The sequence below is a fragment of the Diorhabda carinulata genome, chromosome 3, assembly GCF_026250575.1.
Source record: "Diorhabda carinulata isolate Delta chromosome 3, icDioCari1.1, whole genome shotgun sequence".
NCBI lineage: Eukaryota > Metazoa > Arthropoda > Insecta > Coleoptera > Chrysomelidae > Diorhabda > Diorhabda carinulata.
Window position 1 is genome coordinate 13,584,609 of NC_079462.1, and position 17,852 is coordinate 13,602,460.

Genomic DNA, 17,852 nt, shown 5'->3' on the forward strand with positions numbered 1-17,852 from the left:
CATTGTGTCTTTGAATATTTTGTACCATGCACCCTTTGGTAATAAAATTGTGGCTACATATCAATTCTGCAATACATAGACTAACACCAGAGTTACTATCAGATCCAAATTTTCTGTAATTTTTTCCTGTACAAGGTACATTAATGACTGTATAGAAGATATAAAAGTAATATATTGCTCAACAAATATTTCTATAGGAAAACAGTCGAATAAACTTTTACAATCTTTAGATATTCAAATGTTAGTTTAATATGATTTTTCAATCTGGATAATTCAGTGAAACCATAAAGGAAATGATGACTTACAGAAGTACCCAAAAATCCTGTGATATATATGCTATTAAAGCTCCTAGGATGACTTATGCAATGCCTATCCAGGCCAAATCATTCAAAGAATTTTTCTTTTGAATTATGATACTGATAGACCCTAAAAGTATTTCAATCTCAATAAAAACAAGCTATATCTCCTTATTGGCTTCCTTAAGGGCATTGGCATCCCATAATGCATAGAATGAGAACAGAACTAACAAAAAGTAACAAGTACGTCATATTCTAATTGAGCTTTAAATAGTATTAAAAGATTTTTTGTAACTTACCAATATATCACATGAGTATTCATCACCATTTTCAAGAATAATATGCACATGATGATCTTCTATACCAGGTATGAGATATTTCTTTATTTTTCTCTCATAGCATATTTCAACATTATTAGTTGTTTTAATTTCTTTCTTTACTGCATCTATTATTAAGTTATTTTCAACAATGTAAGAAATGTCCTTATCTGAAGATTCTTCTCCGAAAGTAATTGAGGCATCTGATAGAGCATCCATAAGCTATTTTATATAAAGTTTGTTCATTAAATGAATTTACTTCACAAATGTGAAAATAATTATGTACAAATTAAATATTTTATGAAGAATAAGTAAATAAAATATAGAAAATGTAACTATTTTGTGGGTTTTCCAGTTAAGTGTCCTCTTATAACCATATGGCACAATACCATAATAAATTATAAGAGGAGGAAAAGTATAGTTATAATTTGTGTGGTTGAATAAGTTCAATTGTTGATTACTGAAATTCATTTCAAAGATATATTGCAAAAATTAATATTTGGCATTTTAGACAATAGCAATGTTTGAATAGAACTAATAACAGGTACACAAATTAGTAACTATTTGATTAAATTGTTTATAGATGAAATTAATATTTTTAAAGCTATATGTACTAACTTGAAGTCTTTTAACAGTTGCAAATCTTGCTTCATTTATATGTTTCCATGCATCTATTTTAGTTAAAGATTTCTTTGTGCCTGGGTTCAAAGATACCACGCGATTGCTGTATTTTTCAGGTAAAACATAGAGAGAATCCTTTGAAGATTCAAGTAATAAGATACGTTTCCCTGATAATCTTATGTTCTTGCCTAGATAAAAGTATAACAAACTTAAACTTTATAGTAAGAGCGAGAATTTTTGACATAAAATATAAAGTTGTATTACCTAGAGTACATGCCAGAGTCGTTCCAATCATTCCTCCACCAGCAATAATTATATCATAATATTTTTTTGAACCACTACCTTTTTGGGAAAATAAGCATCTCGTTAATACGTTCTGTACAATGCCTTTAGTAAGAGGCGGCTTAATGAGATGTTTCGAGGTAAACATGTTTTATATTTCTAATAATTATTTTTCGTAGCAAAATAGAAATCATAAGTCATAATAAATTTTCAAAACTTTGCTACTCGAATATTTTGACTTTAACAATTGACAAATGACATTTCATATAATGAACTGACACCGTAGGGCTAAATCAAACATTGCGGAATGGACGTGCATCACGACTATTGTGGAATAGATAGAGCCAATCAGAACATCTTTGTTACGCTAGTTATATGTAGAAAAATCCAGGCTATTCTAAAAAGCAAAACGTAAAAAGATATTTTTTTATAAATAGAAATTGTTGTGAGCACCTTTTAATGAATTTTGTTGATTCATTCCTTTAATGAATTTTGTTCATTCAATTGTTGAGATTAATTAAGTTCATTCAATATTTTATAAAATTATAACTTGTATTATTTTGTGTTGATAGTTTATTATCTGGCCCACTATGTTCACAAAACATCCCTGATACCCATACATTACACCTCTTTCTGAAAAAATTAGTAAGGAATTCAAAGGGGAAACAAACATTAAAATTACACAAAATAACTGCAAACACTTTTCACACAATTAAAACAACCAAATTATCTCACCACTCCTTATGGGAACCATTTAAGATCTGTTAAGCATATATTAAGTTATACAATATGTCTCTTATTTTATACTCCATTAACGTTTCGTCCCGGGTTACCTAATTTCTGTCTTATATTAATGTGTCTGTGAAAAATCATAAATCTACCTGTTTAACTTCTACTTACAATTGTATTCGTTAAGACTTATTGTAAACCGACCATCCTCAACGTCTTACTTAAACGATTCCATATGTCCCTTAGACACTTGAAGTTCCATTAACTTATCGAAGTACTTACCCTTATTTTTGCATTGATGTGACTCTAATGACCATAAATATAATTAATTATAGCTTTTGTTACAACAGGATTAGTATTTAAGTGAGTACAAAGCATAGTGTTTTCTTAATAGTCTGGACATCCAACGAGAACAGTAGTCAGATTATTGAAACCACTTAATTTTATATTTTTTATGTTAATAAATAGTTTTTACAAAGTTGTGAATTGAGTTATTTAACTACCAGAAGATCCCTTGACAAAAACAAATGAGAATGTAAGAGCTGTAATAAGATATATGTAGATATGACATCTCAACGCTTGAAATCACGATGCACGAAACCAAAATGTGTATTAACTGAATACATAATAGAAGAGTTCCACTATGCAGATTTGGATAACGTAAAATTCTAGACATTGAAAGCATTATAACAAAAGAAAATTCTTGGAGATGTATTAATAAAAGATATGATGTTGAATCACTCAGCAAAATATACGCCTATTTATTACACTACAGAAAACGTCCATTCTGCCAACGAATAGTTTGTATCGGAAAGAGCTTTCCGGCTTCCCAACTTGATAAACAATTTTCAGACTTTGCAGAGGAAACGATTTTCAATAATAATAATAATAAATAATTATAATATAAAAATTTGCTGCAAATAAAATTATCCGAGAATTAGCAATGGATGGTGTGAAAATAATACACGGGAAGTCTCGCCATTCCCAAAGCCAGGGCTCGATTGAGTGATGTTCAAAATATGCGAGGCAACAAGAACTTTTACCTATCGCGTCCTCAAAGAATTGCTGCTAGACATGTCAGAAAACTTTGTGTGGATGATTACAATGATGCTGTATGTTGACACAACTAATGTTCCTGCATGAACAACTCAAACGAGAACAAAGTGGCTGCTATGCCAGTTATAAATAGTTTAGTGGATTGAATTCAAAATCCATGGACTTAAGATTATTAAATTTATATCTATAATTAATATAATTCTATTAATTTTTTTGTTCTGTTTTTCTTTCATTAATATAATTAATCGTTTTTTTTTTGTTTTGTTAATTGTTTGATTTGAGGTTAATTTTATTGAAAAATAATTTGAATGGAAATAATACTGATTTCATTCAGTAATTTCTAAATGTAATTTGCAAAATATGTGACGTCACACTAGGAAGGGGGGAGTCTTACAAATTTGACCAGGAATAGGGGAGGAGCAAAAAATTATAAAATTCGTATGACATGATTTGATTTATTTTTCTTATCTTTAATTTTAATTAAAAAATAACGTTTGCGAACAGAACTACTCGCTTAATGTTTGAATCGAGTACTTCTTGAAGAGACCGGTAAAAAATCTGCCTCCTCAAATTGATACCTTTTTTTCACTATTCGGGCTTCTTGTATTTAATATTGAACAGCTATAACGTAGCGTTACATTTAAACAAGGATTCTACTATTTTCAGTTCTCTTGTCGCTCAATAGGTGGATGTTCCATTTCCTATGTCGCTGTCATTTTCAAGAATTATTTTGGTATTATAATTCTAGTCTAGCCCGGAATTTCTGAAATTTTAGTTACGAATCGATGACGATGCGCTGTAAGTTGGAAGAGCAGCGCATCAAAAAATGATTGACCGATCTAGAAGGTTAAGTTACGAAAACGCAGGATATATTTCGGGGAAAATGGTGAACGATCTTAGCCCTAGAAAAACTATGCTTGTTTTGGTGATTGTGGTGGGTTGCTTCGCAGTTCTATGGCCTAAGGTATTTTATCCTATGTTAGTTGGCTCAGCAATTACCAGAATAAAACCTAGCTCTATTGATAGAACGCAAGGTAGGTCTCGTTTTAAAAATAATGAATCGTTGAATAACCATTTGAATTCAGGAAATTTGAAATTTATCATCTCTAAATGATCAATTTGATTATTACTGAAACCTTATTTCTTCTCAAAACTAGATATCATTGAACTAAAAGTACCTGCTTTGTTAGTATATTTCCCATTTGACAAAATTTTCAGTGAAGAAATACAAATGAAAAAGCTTTCATATTACTCAAAATGTTGAAAGAAAATACCCTATTATCATTGGATAATTAATTTAATAACCAAATTTATATTGTATGCATATGAAATATCTAAATATATTCAAAACTTCAGAATTGACATGAATGTTGTATAACAAAACTATTAGTTACAAATATAGAATACTCTCCACTTTGATTACAAATCTGTTTATCTGTTTTCATATATATATATATATATATATATATATATATATATATATATATATATATATATATAATATTATATATATATATATATATATATATATATATATATATATATATATATATATATATATATATATAATAGTATCAAGGAAAATTTATTTTTAGGTGCAAAGTGAATAAGTTTGAGTTTATTATTATATTTATATAATATATATTTATTATATACCTAATCATGTATTAATTCCATTATTGTAAATAGGAAATTTATTTTCAGAAAACAAATAGTATATTTAGTCCCATTATTTAATCTGGAACCTAGATGTCTTGGCAGTTGCATTTTCAAATATAATTAAATAGAACCAGACTTAGAAAATTAATTGGAACAAATGACTGAAGATTAATGCTTGCATATTTATCGAATAAATTATTTTCAAATATCTATTTACTGTTGAAAGGTGCAAGTAGATGTCAGTTTTGTTAGTTCGATAGTAATAAAAAAAGGTGGATCCTTTTTATCACTGATAAAAATGCCTGTTCCTCATAACTACAATACGTTTAGTATGCTCACATCATTTTAATGTCTACCCTGTCATTCATAATTATTAAATATTGTTTATACTTGATACAAAAACAAACTACTTATATTGAAATCTAACTCCAACTGATCCTGAAGGAAAATTGTATTATCTCCCGATCAACCTTGAATAATAAATATCAAAATGAATATTCCACATACTAAAAAAGGAAATTTCTAAATCATTAGGTATATCGAGCAACAAGAGCAACAATTCATTACAATTGTGTTGTTCATTCATATCTTCAATTATTGATTTGTTTTGTCAATAAATATTCAATTAAGGATACAATTTCTTTTACAACTCAATTATTTTGCTCAAAAACTGACACTGATATTTCACAAAATCGGTATCTGTTTTTCCCAAAAAATTACTGATTAGCAAAAGTATTTCATTCATTCATTATAAAAAGAAATTTTTCTAAAAATAAAAGCTCTTGTGTTTTTACTGTTGAGTTAAAATAGGGGTATAAATTTCTAATTGTAATTAGGTAGTAGGAACAAATTAGGAATCATGGTACCAAAAATTATTTGACCAGACATGCTTGTAACAAAATATCTATTTACTAATATAAGCATTTACAAAACAGTCATTTCCAATTCTATATCATAGTTATTTATCCCACTATTGCTAATTAATATGAGTATTTAGGTTGTTGTGATGTTATATATGAAAGAGATGTGACTACAATCAAACTAATGTCTGAAATATGCAAGACAATTATTAAGAACAATGAAGAAAACTCTCTATTGAATAAAGATGTAATACAGAAATGCCAAAGTATTGTTTTGGATACATGTGGCATTGACATTTCTGCTGTACTGCAGGGACAAGTAAGACTGGGGCACTCTACTAAACAGATATTAGAAGAGATAAGATCTTTAAATGGTTCGTTATGTTTAAAATATAATTTTGGAGTAGCTCCATGGGAGTTAGGAGTGCCTCATAGAGTTAATGTTAAGATGTTGCCTTCTTCCAGTAAGCACTGTTTAGTTCAAGATTTTTCTTATTAACATTATTAACAACGTTTTTTATTGCTTTGATATCCACATTTAAAACTAATAATGTATTTTAAAATAAATATGTGTGTCTACCTGGCACCATTTCATGATTTTTCATAAATCACTAATTTCTGTTTACCACACTGTAGTAATTATCATCTAATCTTTCTGACATTTAAGCTGTAATCAAATAATTACATAAATAATTTATTCATCTGATAATTTAGGGAAGGAAGTAATATTAGCTATTTTATCTATAATTAACATTATTATTTTAGCTATTATTATCATGTATTCTGACAATTAAGTTGTAAAAAGCATAATTTATTTTTCTGTTAGCTTTGGGAGAATAATTAGTATTGATTATTTTAGCTATCAGGCAAGAAAGACCACTACATCTTAGATCAGAAATGGTGCATCCCGCATTCAGGGAACGAGGAAGGGCTATTCCTCAAACGGAATTTACTCCAACTAAACCTGCTCCACCTTCACACTTGATTAAGAAGGTTGTTGAAGGCAAGGTAAGTATTTCAATAAAATGTTACATGAAATATTACAAGAAATAATTGATCCAATAAATTTGAATTACGGACATTACTGTAAGATTATTAAGGAACTTGTAATCAAAATTTTATGCGATGGCAAAAAAATTATTGAAGTAAAACATGAGTTACAAATAATCATTTTTATAGCAATTAGTTTTTGATAACATGCTAATCAATTCATGATATTTCACAAATTTAATACCATGTAATTATTTCTATATAGATGATGTGATTGGATCTGTTTTGATTTTTATGGAAGCTGCAAAATCATCTATGTAACACATGATAAATTATTTAATATGCTACAAACACTCTCAGGTTCAGAAAATTACCTATCAAATTAATCAAGTGAACAAAACTTGATTGAGAATTGAAATTGATGTTCCTGCCAAATAGCATATGAAATATTATTAGTTTCCTTCCTTTTTTTAACTTTAGGCGGATCTTATGATTAACAAACTACTATACTACAAAACCTAATTTCAGTTACAAATCAAAAGCTGTTGTTAGGTATTTTGATGAAATGTATAGTGCAATATCCAAGAAACTTATAGTGAACACACTGTTTACTGATACCACTAAACCAACTCTCAAAATTACACAATCTGACCCGCATTTCAGTTACAAATTTATCGTCTTCAGAGACCAAAGGTTAACTGTTCATTTACCTTCACACTATCAACCTTTCAAGAATATAGTTGAATACCTAGACGTGATCATTATTGAGTATATTCAAAAAGTACTGAATTGTCAAAATGCTACGATCTGGTTCTAACAGAATTTTTTATAACACACTTTTATCAACAATCACAATATTTATTTACATTCTTTGAGTTAATTTGCTCGTGATTGTTAGATAATCTAACATCTATAATGTCTTTATGAGGCTTACATCCAGTGATATAACTTCTAATACTTCATACTAGGTTTATTGACCAATTTTTTTCAATCTCTTTGCGTTTCTTGTTCTTAAAAAATTTTCTAGTAGTGAATTTTGGTGGTTTTCCTTGATTTTGTGACGTTTGATGATCTTCTCTTGGATAACTTTTTGTACAGTGGACACTTCCAGGTCCACGTTAATGGTGTGATTGTTAATACCCTGGAACATCTACTAGTTAATGGAGTTTTGATTGGGAGCTCTGGATAATATTTATATTAGATTTGGAAGTGCAACCCCACATCTCAATTCCATATATCACTTAGTTTTCAAGTGAGACTTTGGATTTGTTGTCAAGTTGTTTTCTTTTTTTGTGCTATGATGTTTCCAGTTAAGTTTTTTGTCTAGGTGGGTTCCTAGGTAATAAGCACTATTTGCTTGTGGTATTTCTGTATTATTCAGCTTACTGTTGGGCATGTATCCTTATGTAGAGTGAATGTTACATTTGTTGATTAGCTCTCCATTACTCCATTTTTGTAATTGGTTTAGATGAACCTGAACGTTTTATAACGGAAAATAGTTGAGAATTAAAGCGGACCATCTAAAATTGTTGAACGCAAAGAAGAATAAACAAGAGATTCAACCAATTGAACTTTTATAATGGATTCTTAAAAACCCAGCATGTGTGGCATTCTGCATTTTTTGCATGTCCAGCTCTCTTCTGACATTTGTGTAAACCTTAGTTTTTGTATGACCTCAAATAAAAAGTCTATTGAAGAGAAGAGGAGAGCGGAGGTTATCGATTTTCTTCCTTAATTTTAATTAATATGAATTTGCTAAAATTATTCCTAAATTGATCAACACCCACTCTTAGTTTATGAACTAATGGGAATGAATACATATGTTACTTATATTTTTTTAGAATACTCATCACAGGTATCCGCATTTTCTAAGGAATTTTTTCCTCTTTATTATTACGACTGGATTTTTCTTCTTCTTCTTTCCTGTGTCATGAGGGGTGAAGTAGTTTCAACCCTAAACACTTAACTTCCAATTACTGTCGATAATGTCTGAATAATAATTCAAAACCTACGAAAGAAAATACTCGGTTTAATGAAATTATTTTTTTTTCTTAATAATGGTAAAAGGCTGAAACAATATTTTCACTAGTTTTTGTTAAAAAAAAATTGATGATGTTCCAACAAAAGTTTCAGATCTGAGATGTATATTATATTGATTTTTTTAATATAATAAAAAATGACCATTAGTAAAAGCGTTATTATTCATAATGGATTATTTACAATTCTTTTCACTCATTGAATTGATATTCTGTTTTTACTATTTCATTATATTTATTTATAATTAACATAGGCACTGAACCAGTGTTTGGTTATTTTTAGATGGCAAGAATATTAGTTGGTAGTTTTCCAAAATTTATTTATACGCATTGAATCAAGTCGACTGTATACTTTGGCAAACTATTGCAAACATTCTATGAAAAATTTTAAAAGTAAAAAACATTTATTTTTCGTTGCCTTTTGAACATGGATCTTAGTATTCACACATATATTTGTCATTGAATTACTTGTTGTTGAGAAATAGATTTAGTTTCCCCAAATCTTTTTTTGGTAAAATGAGATAATTTCTGTCTTTTTATTTATACAGTGATATTCTAATAACAAATATGTCCTCTGTGAAAAACTGCAAGCATTATCCCATCGAAAGATGAAACCAATTATATTGAATTATATGTTTAGTCAATAGCATACTTATTTTGATAACAAATTTATATGATCATTTTTTATATAAAATCTTTTTATTTTTTTTTTCAAAAGTAGTTTCAATCAAAGTTACCTCCTCCTTGTGAGTGAAATTTTGAGCGTTGCAATTATTGGTTGTTTGACTTAGCGATAAGAGGTGGCAACACCGCAACCAATGATAATAATTTATTATGATAAGATGATGGCAAGTTTGGTATAAGTTTGATTTTGGTTGATTTTGCGTAGTTATGGTAAGCATTAGGATCAAATACATCTTCCTACCTTATTCTATGTCAGAGATATCTCGGATTTTTGAATTTTGTTTCTAAAACGGGGCAGCAGCTAAATACTTTTATGGCTCTCTCGACCGCTCGATAGGGAGGAACTTGAACGTTCCATAAGCTTTGATTGGCTAAACCTTATTGTTAATTTACAATTAATCTATTCGTTATAGACATGTGATTGTTTGATGATTTTTAATCGATTTTTTTCTTTTGAACTGGAACTGGAATTATCTATCAATAAATATGATTGAAACCTCCTCACAATATTATACCTAGATCATTGATAGTGAAAAACAGGTCCCCCATTTGCCTGATTCAACAAATCCGCTTCATACTGTTATGAGTGTACTTTATATATCCGGATATGCGGAGGCAAGGTTTTATAGACTCTACAAATAATCAAATTCCCCATAAATTATTGAATGAAATATTGTTTTTTGCTACTTCAGCATTAGTTTCATATCGTTTCGACATAATAAACCTGTTAATAATTCAATATCCCCAATAAAGACAAGTTTTTATATATTTCTACAAAAACCAAGTTTTAGTCACTGGTGTTGATAAAGAAATGGGGTTGTTACTTCTAGGAAGGGAGCTACATATTTAGAAAGCTTCGGGTGTTAATCACGTAAATTTTTGATACTGTCAAAGCTCTTAAAAGTTTGAAATTCATCGTAAAAGAGCTTTACAGCAGAAATCTCAAAAATTTGATAACATAAGTTACTTTTTATTCATTTTTTACAAAACAATGGTTTTATTTGAATACTGATCCCTTTGCTCTGCCCTTGACTCATTTATATATCAAAATATTTATCATCACATCAGATTGTAACGTTATTATATATAAACTAACGTTAGAAATGGTCAAATTTAAGCTGTTGAAATGTGCTTACAAAAGTTGGTGTCACGAATTTAAATGTAGTACACAGTCGTGCACAGACCTATATGCAAATGTGGTAATCGCTGAACCACACGAATATGTTAAAAGAAACTATGATCTCTTGTTGCAAGATCAACGTGTAACTATAAAACAAATAGTCTTGTATTTTGTATAATTTTTTGCAAGTCGTCTTTTGATATAGTATAGATGAGACGAATAAACTTTCCTTTCAAGATTAGTAATAATGGATGAGTCATGGATACTTCGCTTTGATGTAAAGACCCAAATGCAAAGTATAGTTCACCTTTCGAAAACATACCTTGCAGTCTTCGGCAGGGAAATTTATACTAATCCTATTTGGGATGCTGGATATGTAAATTTTGTAGATTGCCTGCAAAAGAGAGTTACTATTACATGTGCTTCTTATGTAACTTACTAACTAATTAAAAATGAATAAAAAATATGTATAAATCCAAAAACTACAAAGTTTGTTTATCCGAACTCTGTATAACAACAGCAGGAATTAAATTACTATCTCAGCAACCTTGACCATAGTCAATTTTTATCTTGAAACTAAAAAATTCGTCATCACAGATAGTAATTATTTGTCTAATAATCAGAAATTCTCTATGTTTTGAAACTTATTATTTGAAGATCTACTCAACATTTAAAATCCATTAGAATCCAGTCTTCCTGCTTGCACCTGAATGATTAACATGCGACGACGTTGAAACTGGTAAATTTAGTTCGTAGAATCCATTTATCGGGGTCTCAAATACCTGAAATGAGTTCTTCCAGTTTTACCAATTTATAATTACAATTTATAAATTGAATGGAATGTTTTATTTTAGCAGGCCTATTTTTAAGCGATGGGACCTTAATTGTTCAATAACTCGGGAAAAAATATTTTTCTATCAAATGTGTTTGATAACAAGAGGAACTGCCGTTTCATAAACCCAGCTCAAAAGGCCGAAGTCAACCAATCCAATTATATGTAAAACTGGAAGTACTATTTTCGACATCTGGGACATCGATAAATAGATTCTGCAACCTCGAAAACGAAAATGATTTATATATGAATGTTAGGTCGTTTTAAATTCACTGGTAAAATCGACCAAAAGTGTCACAGGTACGTGAGTACAGGAAGCAGGCAAATATCCGAAAAAGGACAAGAGACAATAGTTTTCATTAAATCGGTACACTCCTAATTCACATTTCAATACAATAGTATAATTAAAAACATCCCTAAATTAGATTTTTATATATCAGATAAACGACTGGAAACACCTAAGTATAGCGGGAGCATAAGAATAAAATTCTTGGAAAATCGTAATGATCGATAGAGCTCTAAACACTTTTGAGTTATAGGTTAAGTTTCTTTGGTTTTAAAATAGCACCATAAAATGTGGCCGAGTTTATGTGTACCGATATTGCATCTCTATCTGAATTTACCATACCAAAAGGTCATCCACCTGCTATCTGGCCCAATTTACTACCGCCCTTAAGAATTTTCATATATTTTTTCTTTCATAATCCTCAGTTGTGCCCTATGTGAGAAGCAGATATATAAATAAATATATAGGATATGTTGTTCCAAAACAAAATATCATAACATTTTTCCTAGTACCTTATTATTATTATCGTAAAATCAGTTTTTTTCTTTTATTTTGCAATGCAGGAGCACCCGGAAATAACAAAATTTTGGTGTATGAATATGAAGAATTGGAAAGTTTCTTGTTGACATTAGTTATATAACTTTTATGATAGTCTTAAGTATAACTTAATAATAATGTCTACACTACTCTTGTTCTATTTATAGCCTGGGCCTATTCCTGGGATGCGTCCAACCATAGGAGGCGCCGGTCATATAGTGCCTCCTTCAAAACAAGGTGGTAATACTATGGGATTAATTATGCCCTTATACACCATTGGTATTGTTGTATTCTTTGCGTACACGGTCATGAAGGTAAGTCATTTTTCAATATCTGCTAACTGAATCTTTCTATCTTTTTTTCAACTCATTTAAAACGCATTTAAAAGTAATATATAAACAATGTTAGATTCCTAGAGCAACCCTAAGGGACTAACCGATAAATATTTCATGGAATGTCAGCTAGTACATTACTGGAGAATCAAAATTGGAAACATATTTCACCAAATTTAATGTACAAATATTTAATAGCCAATTGGTTGCAAGAAGGATTGGTACCAAAACTGTGATTTCAATTTTTAGATCAAATGAGATAGAAAAGTTGGAAAAACTTATTTAATTTCTTACTTCTTATTACAACAATACAAACGTTGAAACGGTTTTTGATAAGATGAACTTTATTTTATGTTATTTTATTGGTTATAATATGCCCAACTTTAAAGAACTATTCCTAACAGTAGAAATATTCGATTCTACATAGTGCTTCATTAAAAAAAGTTAGGTATTATCCTTAACAAAAAACCATTTAGATCCAGGGTTTGTAAAAGAGAAATGTGAGAAAGGCTTTCATTAGGCCACTCAACCAATTTGAAGATATTAGAATATGTTTAAATGTTAAAACTGCTCCAATATGAAACTTATTGAAGCACTGTAAAAATTTCGGAGTCCTTTTTAACCTGTAATCAAATAGTTGAACACAACATTTGAAGCTTATAAACAATTGATTTTAAAAATTTGAAATTTTTCTTGACTAATGCGTTAAAATGAAGTGCACAAGTTTATTTTTCTGTTGATACCCATAATTTTATAAATGTCTAGTACTGAAATGTTTATAGTTTATAATTTTTTTTAAACCGGGTCTAATATCTTATTAAATAATACAATCTTGAACTAGTAAATTGATCACTATTGATTTCAAATTTCATGTAATACCCGAAGTGTCGTAAATTCCATCGGGCTATAATTAAGAAAAATATTTTGAAACAAGCTATAGTTTATTTCAGAAAGGTATAGAGTAGATAATAAAACCTCATTCGGTATGCAAAGGGACCACAGAGTGACCCAACAAATATTTGAGCCACTTTCATAGTTTGGCATTGATTTCATTGTGAAACTCTTTCTTTTTATCAAGTGTAGGTAGTACCACCCGAGTTGGGGTCAATATATGGGTTTAGCCTATTGTTATTCATTCACAAACACCGAAAATAGTGTGCCAAAGGCGTGCCGGTTGGATACTCGTAAAAAGGAAAGAATTTTATTTTAACAGAATAAAAACTAGACGTTATGTACATGGTATTAGGTACACTTATTTTTTATTGAACATTATACGAAAAATTGGACTCTTCTCTATGCGTTTAGAATTATAACTTGCGTTATCCATAACTACTACTGAATCAAACGGAAGATATTTTATCATTTCACCAAAATAGTCTTCAAAAACATTCGAATCCATGTCCTCGTGGTAATCTCCCGTATGGCACGACTGAAAGGTTAGCAAACCCGTTGACAGGCCTTCCATGAAAGCTTGGTGAGCACTGGTTATATTTTTGTTTCGCCACATTTTTGGTACTGTATAACCTTCATTAATCCACGTCTCATCAAGATAAAAGATTTTCTTCTGCTCTGTTCTGTACTGCTTTATACTTCTTATGTATTTTCGTCGCCAGCAAACAATTTCATCGCTTTCCAGTAAAAGTGCTTTATAGTTATGCTATTCCCAGGCAAAATCTATATTTCTTAAAGTGGTCCATAAAAGTTTTTTAGTTATCAACGGAATACTGTCATCCTTGCCAAGCTCCATTAAAATCTTATCTATGGTGGGTATTTCTTTTTTAAAATAAAAAGAGTGAACTTTTCTTCGAATTACACTTTTGGTGTCTTCATCAAGGACTTTCATTGGTCTGACTGGACTTTTAATGAAATCATTTGAAAACGGTGGACTTTCCAATTCCAGTCATTCGGGAACATCGGTCGACAGTTTCTTCATCTTATCTTTGGTGTAAATGTCGACATTTTATTACTAATCTTATAATACTGTGAACACTATTTGCGGCTTAACAGCAAATACTGATGCGTTAAACAAATATACTTATAAAGATCTAAAAATTTTGGGTAAGGCACCATTGCCCTTACGGCGCATGGTTAAGGCGAATCTGAAATAGGGTTGGAATTAGGCAGAGGTACTAATAGAAGGTTAAACGGTACCTGTTAGACGTAAAACGTAACTGTATAATCTACTACCTAAGTAATCTCTACACAATATTTCAAGACCTACATCTATGGCCGACACCGAAATTGAGCCGAACTGGACGGAATTCCCCATTTTATTGCTATATAAATTTCTGAAATAGATTATACCTATTTATACGCCTTTACCATATATAAAATCAGTTACTTCTAAACTTTCTCGAATCTTTGAACAATATAATTTGAAGGTAGCTCACAAACAAAATTTGACAATTCAAATCGTATTTGTTAAAATCACAAATTTCTGTTTCTAATAAATTATTTTCCTTCAATAATATATAATATACTAACGTAACTCTCAATTTAACCTTTAAATGTGTTTTGTTCGAGATAACTTTCGAATTTCTTAAAACTTATTACAAAAAGATATAGTAAATTAATTATTTTTGTTTTTAATATCTCCATCTGTTTTTTGTTTTAGGTTGTATTCAAAAAACAATCAGACGCTTTGTACCCGCCTATAAATCCTGATCCACATTTTAGAAGAGAAGTTTTTCAAGCAGATCGACGACATTTAGAATCAAAAGTATCTAAAGATTCTGTTTCCAGCAAATTAGGTATGCATTTTTGCTCAATTTAAATTTTATTTCACAAAAAAATCACCATTTAAATAAAAACGTCATTTGCAGTTGGTTTTTTTTTAAATTCAATATGGAAAGAATTTCTATCAAAGTAGCTCATATCGATTCTTTCCAATCTATCAGAGCTACATTTTTTCATAGTCATTTTAAATTTAAATAATATGATTGATAATTATATAGTACAAAAACATGAATTTTTAATATTTCACTGTTTCTTGCTGCGAACAGGATGGAAAGAACGTGATGCAAGTAAGTAATCAAATGTATGAAATTTGATTCGAATATATGCTAATTCTGTTAATTATATCACTTTTTGCGCCAGTTTAATATTTATTTCACCCCACTATATTTTATTATTATTATACTATATTACAATATTTAGTTGAAACAGGCAAACAAAAATAGTGTGTGCTCATACGACAATAAAAATAAAACGACGTCAGTATTAATAAAATTAATTACTATTCAGTTTTATATTTACTCAACAATTGAATAAACATGAATGTTATTAATGTTCAGCTGCAACATATGGAAAATTCTAATTCTAGTTTTGTAATAACTGTTCCATTGTTGATACTTAAATAAATGGGATTTGGAAAAAATGTCATTTTCAAATCTGCAATATATATATATATATATATATATATATATATATATATATATATATATATATATATATATATATATATATATTTCTTTAATTTCTTATTTCTTGGAAGGTTTGATATAATAATGCTTCTAAATGTTCTTGATTTTAGGTCTCTTCTGTTTTAAAATTAATTTCATTTAATAATTTTTGAAAGAAACATAAAGTTTGAAGTTTCGTCTTTACCAAAATATGATTTATTTGCGTATTTATATTAATTAATAGATCACTTACATCATGAACATCAAAATAAGAATAAAATCAAAATTCTTGGAACGGAATCTAATACACGAAAAATAGAATTTTAAGAAACGGTTGACATTCATAAATAATTTAAGCCAAATTTGTAGCTCTATTTTGTAAATTCTAATAAAACTAAAAATAATTTAATATTTGAGATATAAGGAATAAGGAAAAATTAATTATTTTTCTTATTAGAACATTTTCTATTTTGATGTTCATAATAGATTAATATAAATACGCAAATTGTCAGTGTCAATATCATATTTTGATATTTTGACTTAGAGAAAAGTCGAAACGTCAAAATTTATCTTTCTTCGAAAAATTATTAAAAACACTAGTCAAAAGATCTTAGACCTTTTGATATATTAATTCATCTAAATGTTCTTGATTTTAGGTCTCTTCTGTTTTAAAATTAGTTTTTTTTTAATAATTTTTAAAAGAAAGATAAATTTTGACGTTTCGACTTTTTTAAAGTCTTTATCAAAATATAATATTGACACTTGATGAAGGTGATCTATAAATCAATATAATGCAAATATAAGCAATATAAGCAAATTGTTAGTGTTAATATCATATTTTGATAAAGATTTTAAAAAAGTCGAAACGTCAAAATTTATCTTTCTTTTAAAAATTATCAAAAAAACTAATTTTAAAACAGAAGAGACCTAAAATCAAAAACACTTGGAAGCATTAATATGTCAGAACGTCTAAGAAATAAGAAATTGAAGAAATTTATATATATAATATATATATATATATATATATATATATATATATATATATATATATATAATATATATATATATATATATATAATTTATTTTTTAATGGTGTCAAGAAGTTAAGAAAAATTATCTAGCAATAATAAATTGTAAGGAAGTTGGATAGCTTATGTTGGGTTTTCGTCTTCTTTCTCTTGTAACTTGACCTTTGCCCACAAGGTTATGCAATTATTATCGAAATGAACAATGTGAGATTTATGAACTGAAATAATGTTAAATATATGAAATTATTATTATTTAGATGAAGTAGATTAATTGAACGAATTTGTTGATTGTTGGTATAAATAAGATATATTGATATAATAATAGAAGATTTAATAGGGGAATAAGGAGGGTAATATTATGGAAATAGAAGATTATGAGAAGGAATTGTAGATTTTGATCTAATATAATATAAATGATTCAAAGAAAAATATCAAATTGAAAGAACGGTATGAAATTAAATGGAATATTAGGGAAAACACGATTATTTAATAAATAATAGCACATATGAAATTAAAATTAAGTATTTATAGTTTCTTGATAATTATAATTCATCATAGAATTATTAAAGTTGATACCACTTGAAAAAAAAAGAATATTGGTCTTGTCCAATACACAGTTAGGATTTTCGATAGATTTTGTTATAGAAAGAAGCAACATTTTTATAATTTAAAATGTTATGATCAATGTGTGAAAATATAAATAAGAAGGGTTACATAATATGTATGAAATTTAGAATTTAGGTGGTAGGAATTTAGTTATTTGAATAAATTTCTAAAAATATCTAA

The 17,852-nt window shown here is 28.6% G+C and overlaps 2 protein-coding genes across 9 annotated transcripts in view; one reads left to right on the forward strand and one right to left on the reverse strand.

The window, feature by feature from the left end:
• LOC130891031 (ubiquinone biosynthesis monooxygenase COQ6, mitochondrial) overlaps positions 1-2,345 on the reverse strand; it is a 73,975-nt gene extending 71,630 nt beyond the window's left edge. The window contains exons 1-4 of the mRNA XM_057795517.1: positions 1,970-2,345; positions 1,499-1,913; positions 1,232-1,422; positions 596-835 (exon numbers count right to left, since the gene is read on the reverse strand). Coding sequence (XP_057651500.1) covers positions 596-835; positions 1,232-1,422; positions 1,499-1,664 — 597 coding nt within the window. The 5' untranslated portion in view covers positions 1,665-1,913; positions 1,970-2,345. The remainder of the gene's footprint in view (positions 1-595; positions 836-1,231; positions 1,423-1,498; positions 1,914-1,969) is intronic.
• A 1,620-nt stretch (positions 2,346-3,965) lies between these two features.
• LOC130891029 (DNA ligase 1) overlaps positions 3,966-17,852 on the forward strand; it is a 35,878-nt gene continuing 21,991 nt past the window's right edge. Inside the window, exons 1-6 of one of the 8 annotated variants that reach the window (XM_057795508.1) lie at positions 4,018-4,335; positions 5,958-6,284; positions 6,680-6,828; positions 12,473-12,619; positions 15,252-15,387; positions 15,640-15,660. In XM_057795508.1, the coding sequence (XP_057651491.1) occupies positions 4,128-4,335; positions 5,958-6,284; positions 6,680-6,828; positions 12,473-12,619; positions 15,252-15,387; positions 15,640-15,660 (988 nt within the window). In that variant the 5' untranslated portion in view covers positions 4,018-4,127. Of the gene's footprint in view, positions 4,336-5,957; positions 6,285-6,679; positions 6,829-12,472; positions 12,620-15,251; positions 15,388-15,639; positions 15,661-17,852 lie in introns of all 8 variants that reach the window. The other 7 variants (XM_057795507.1, XM_057795510.1, XM_057795514.1 and 4 more) reach the window with 7 other exon arrangements.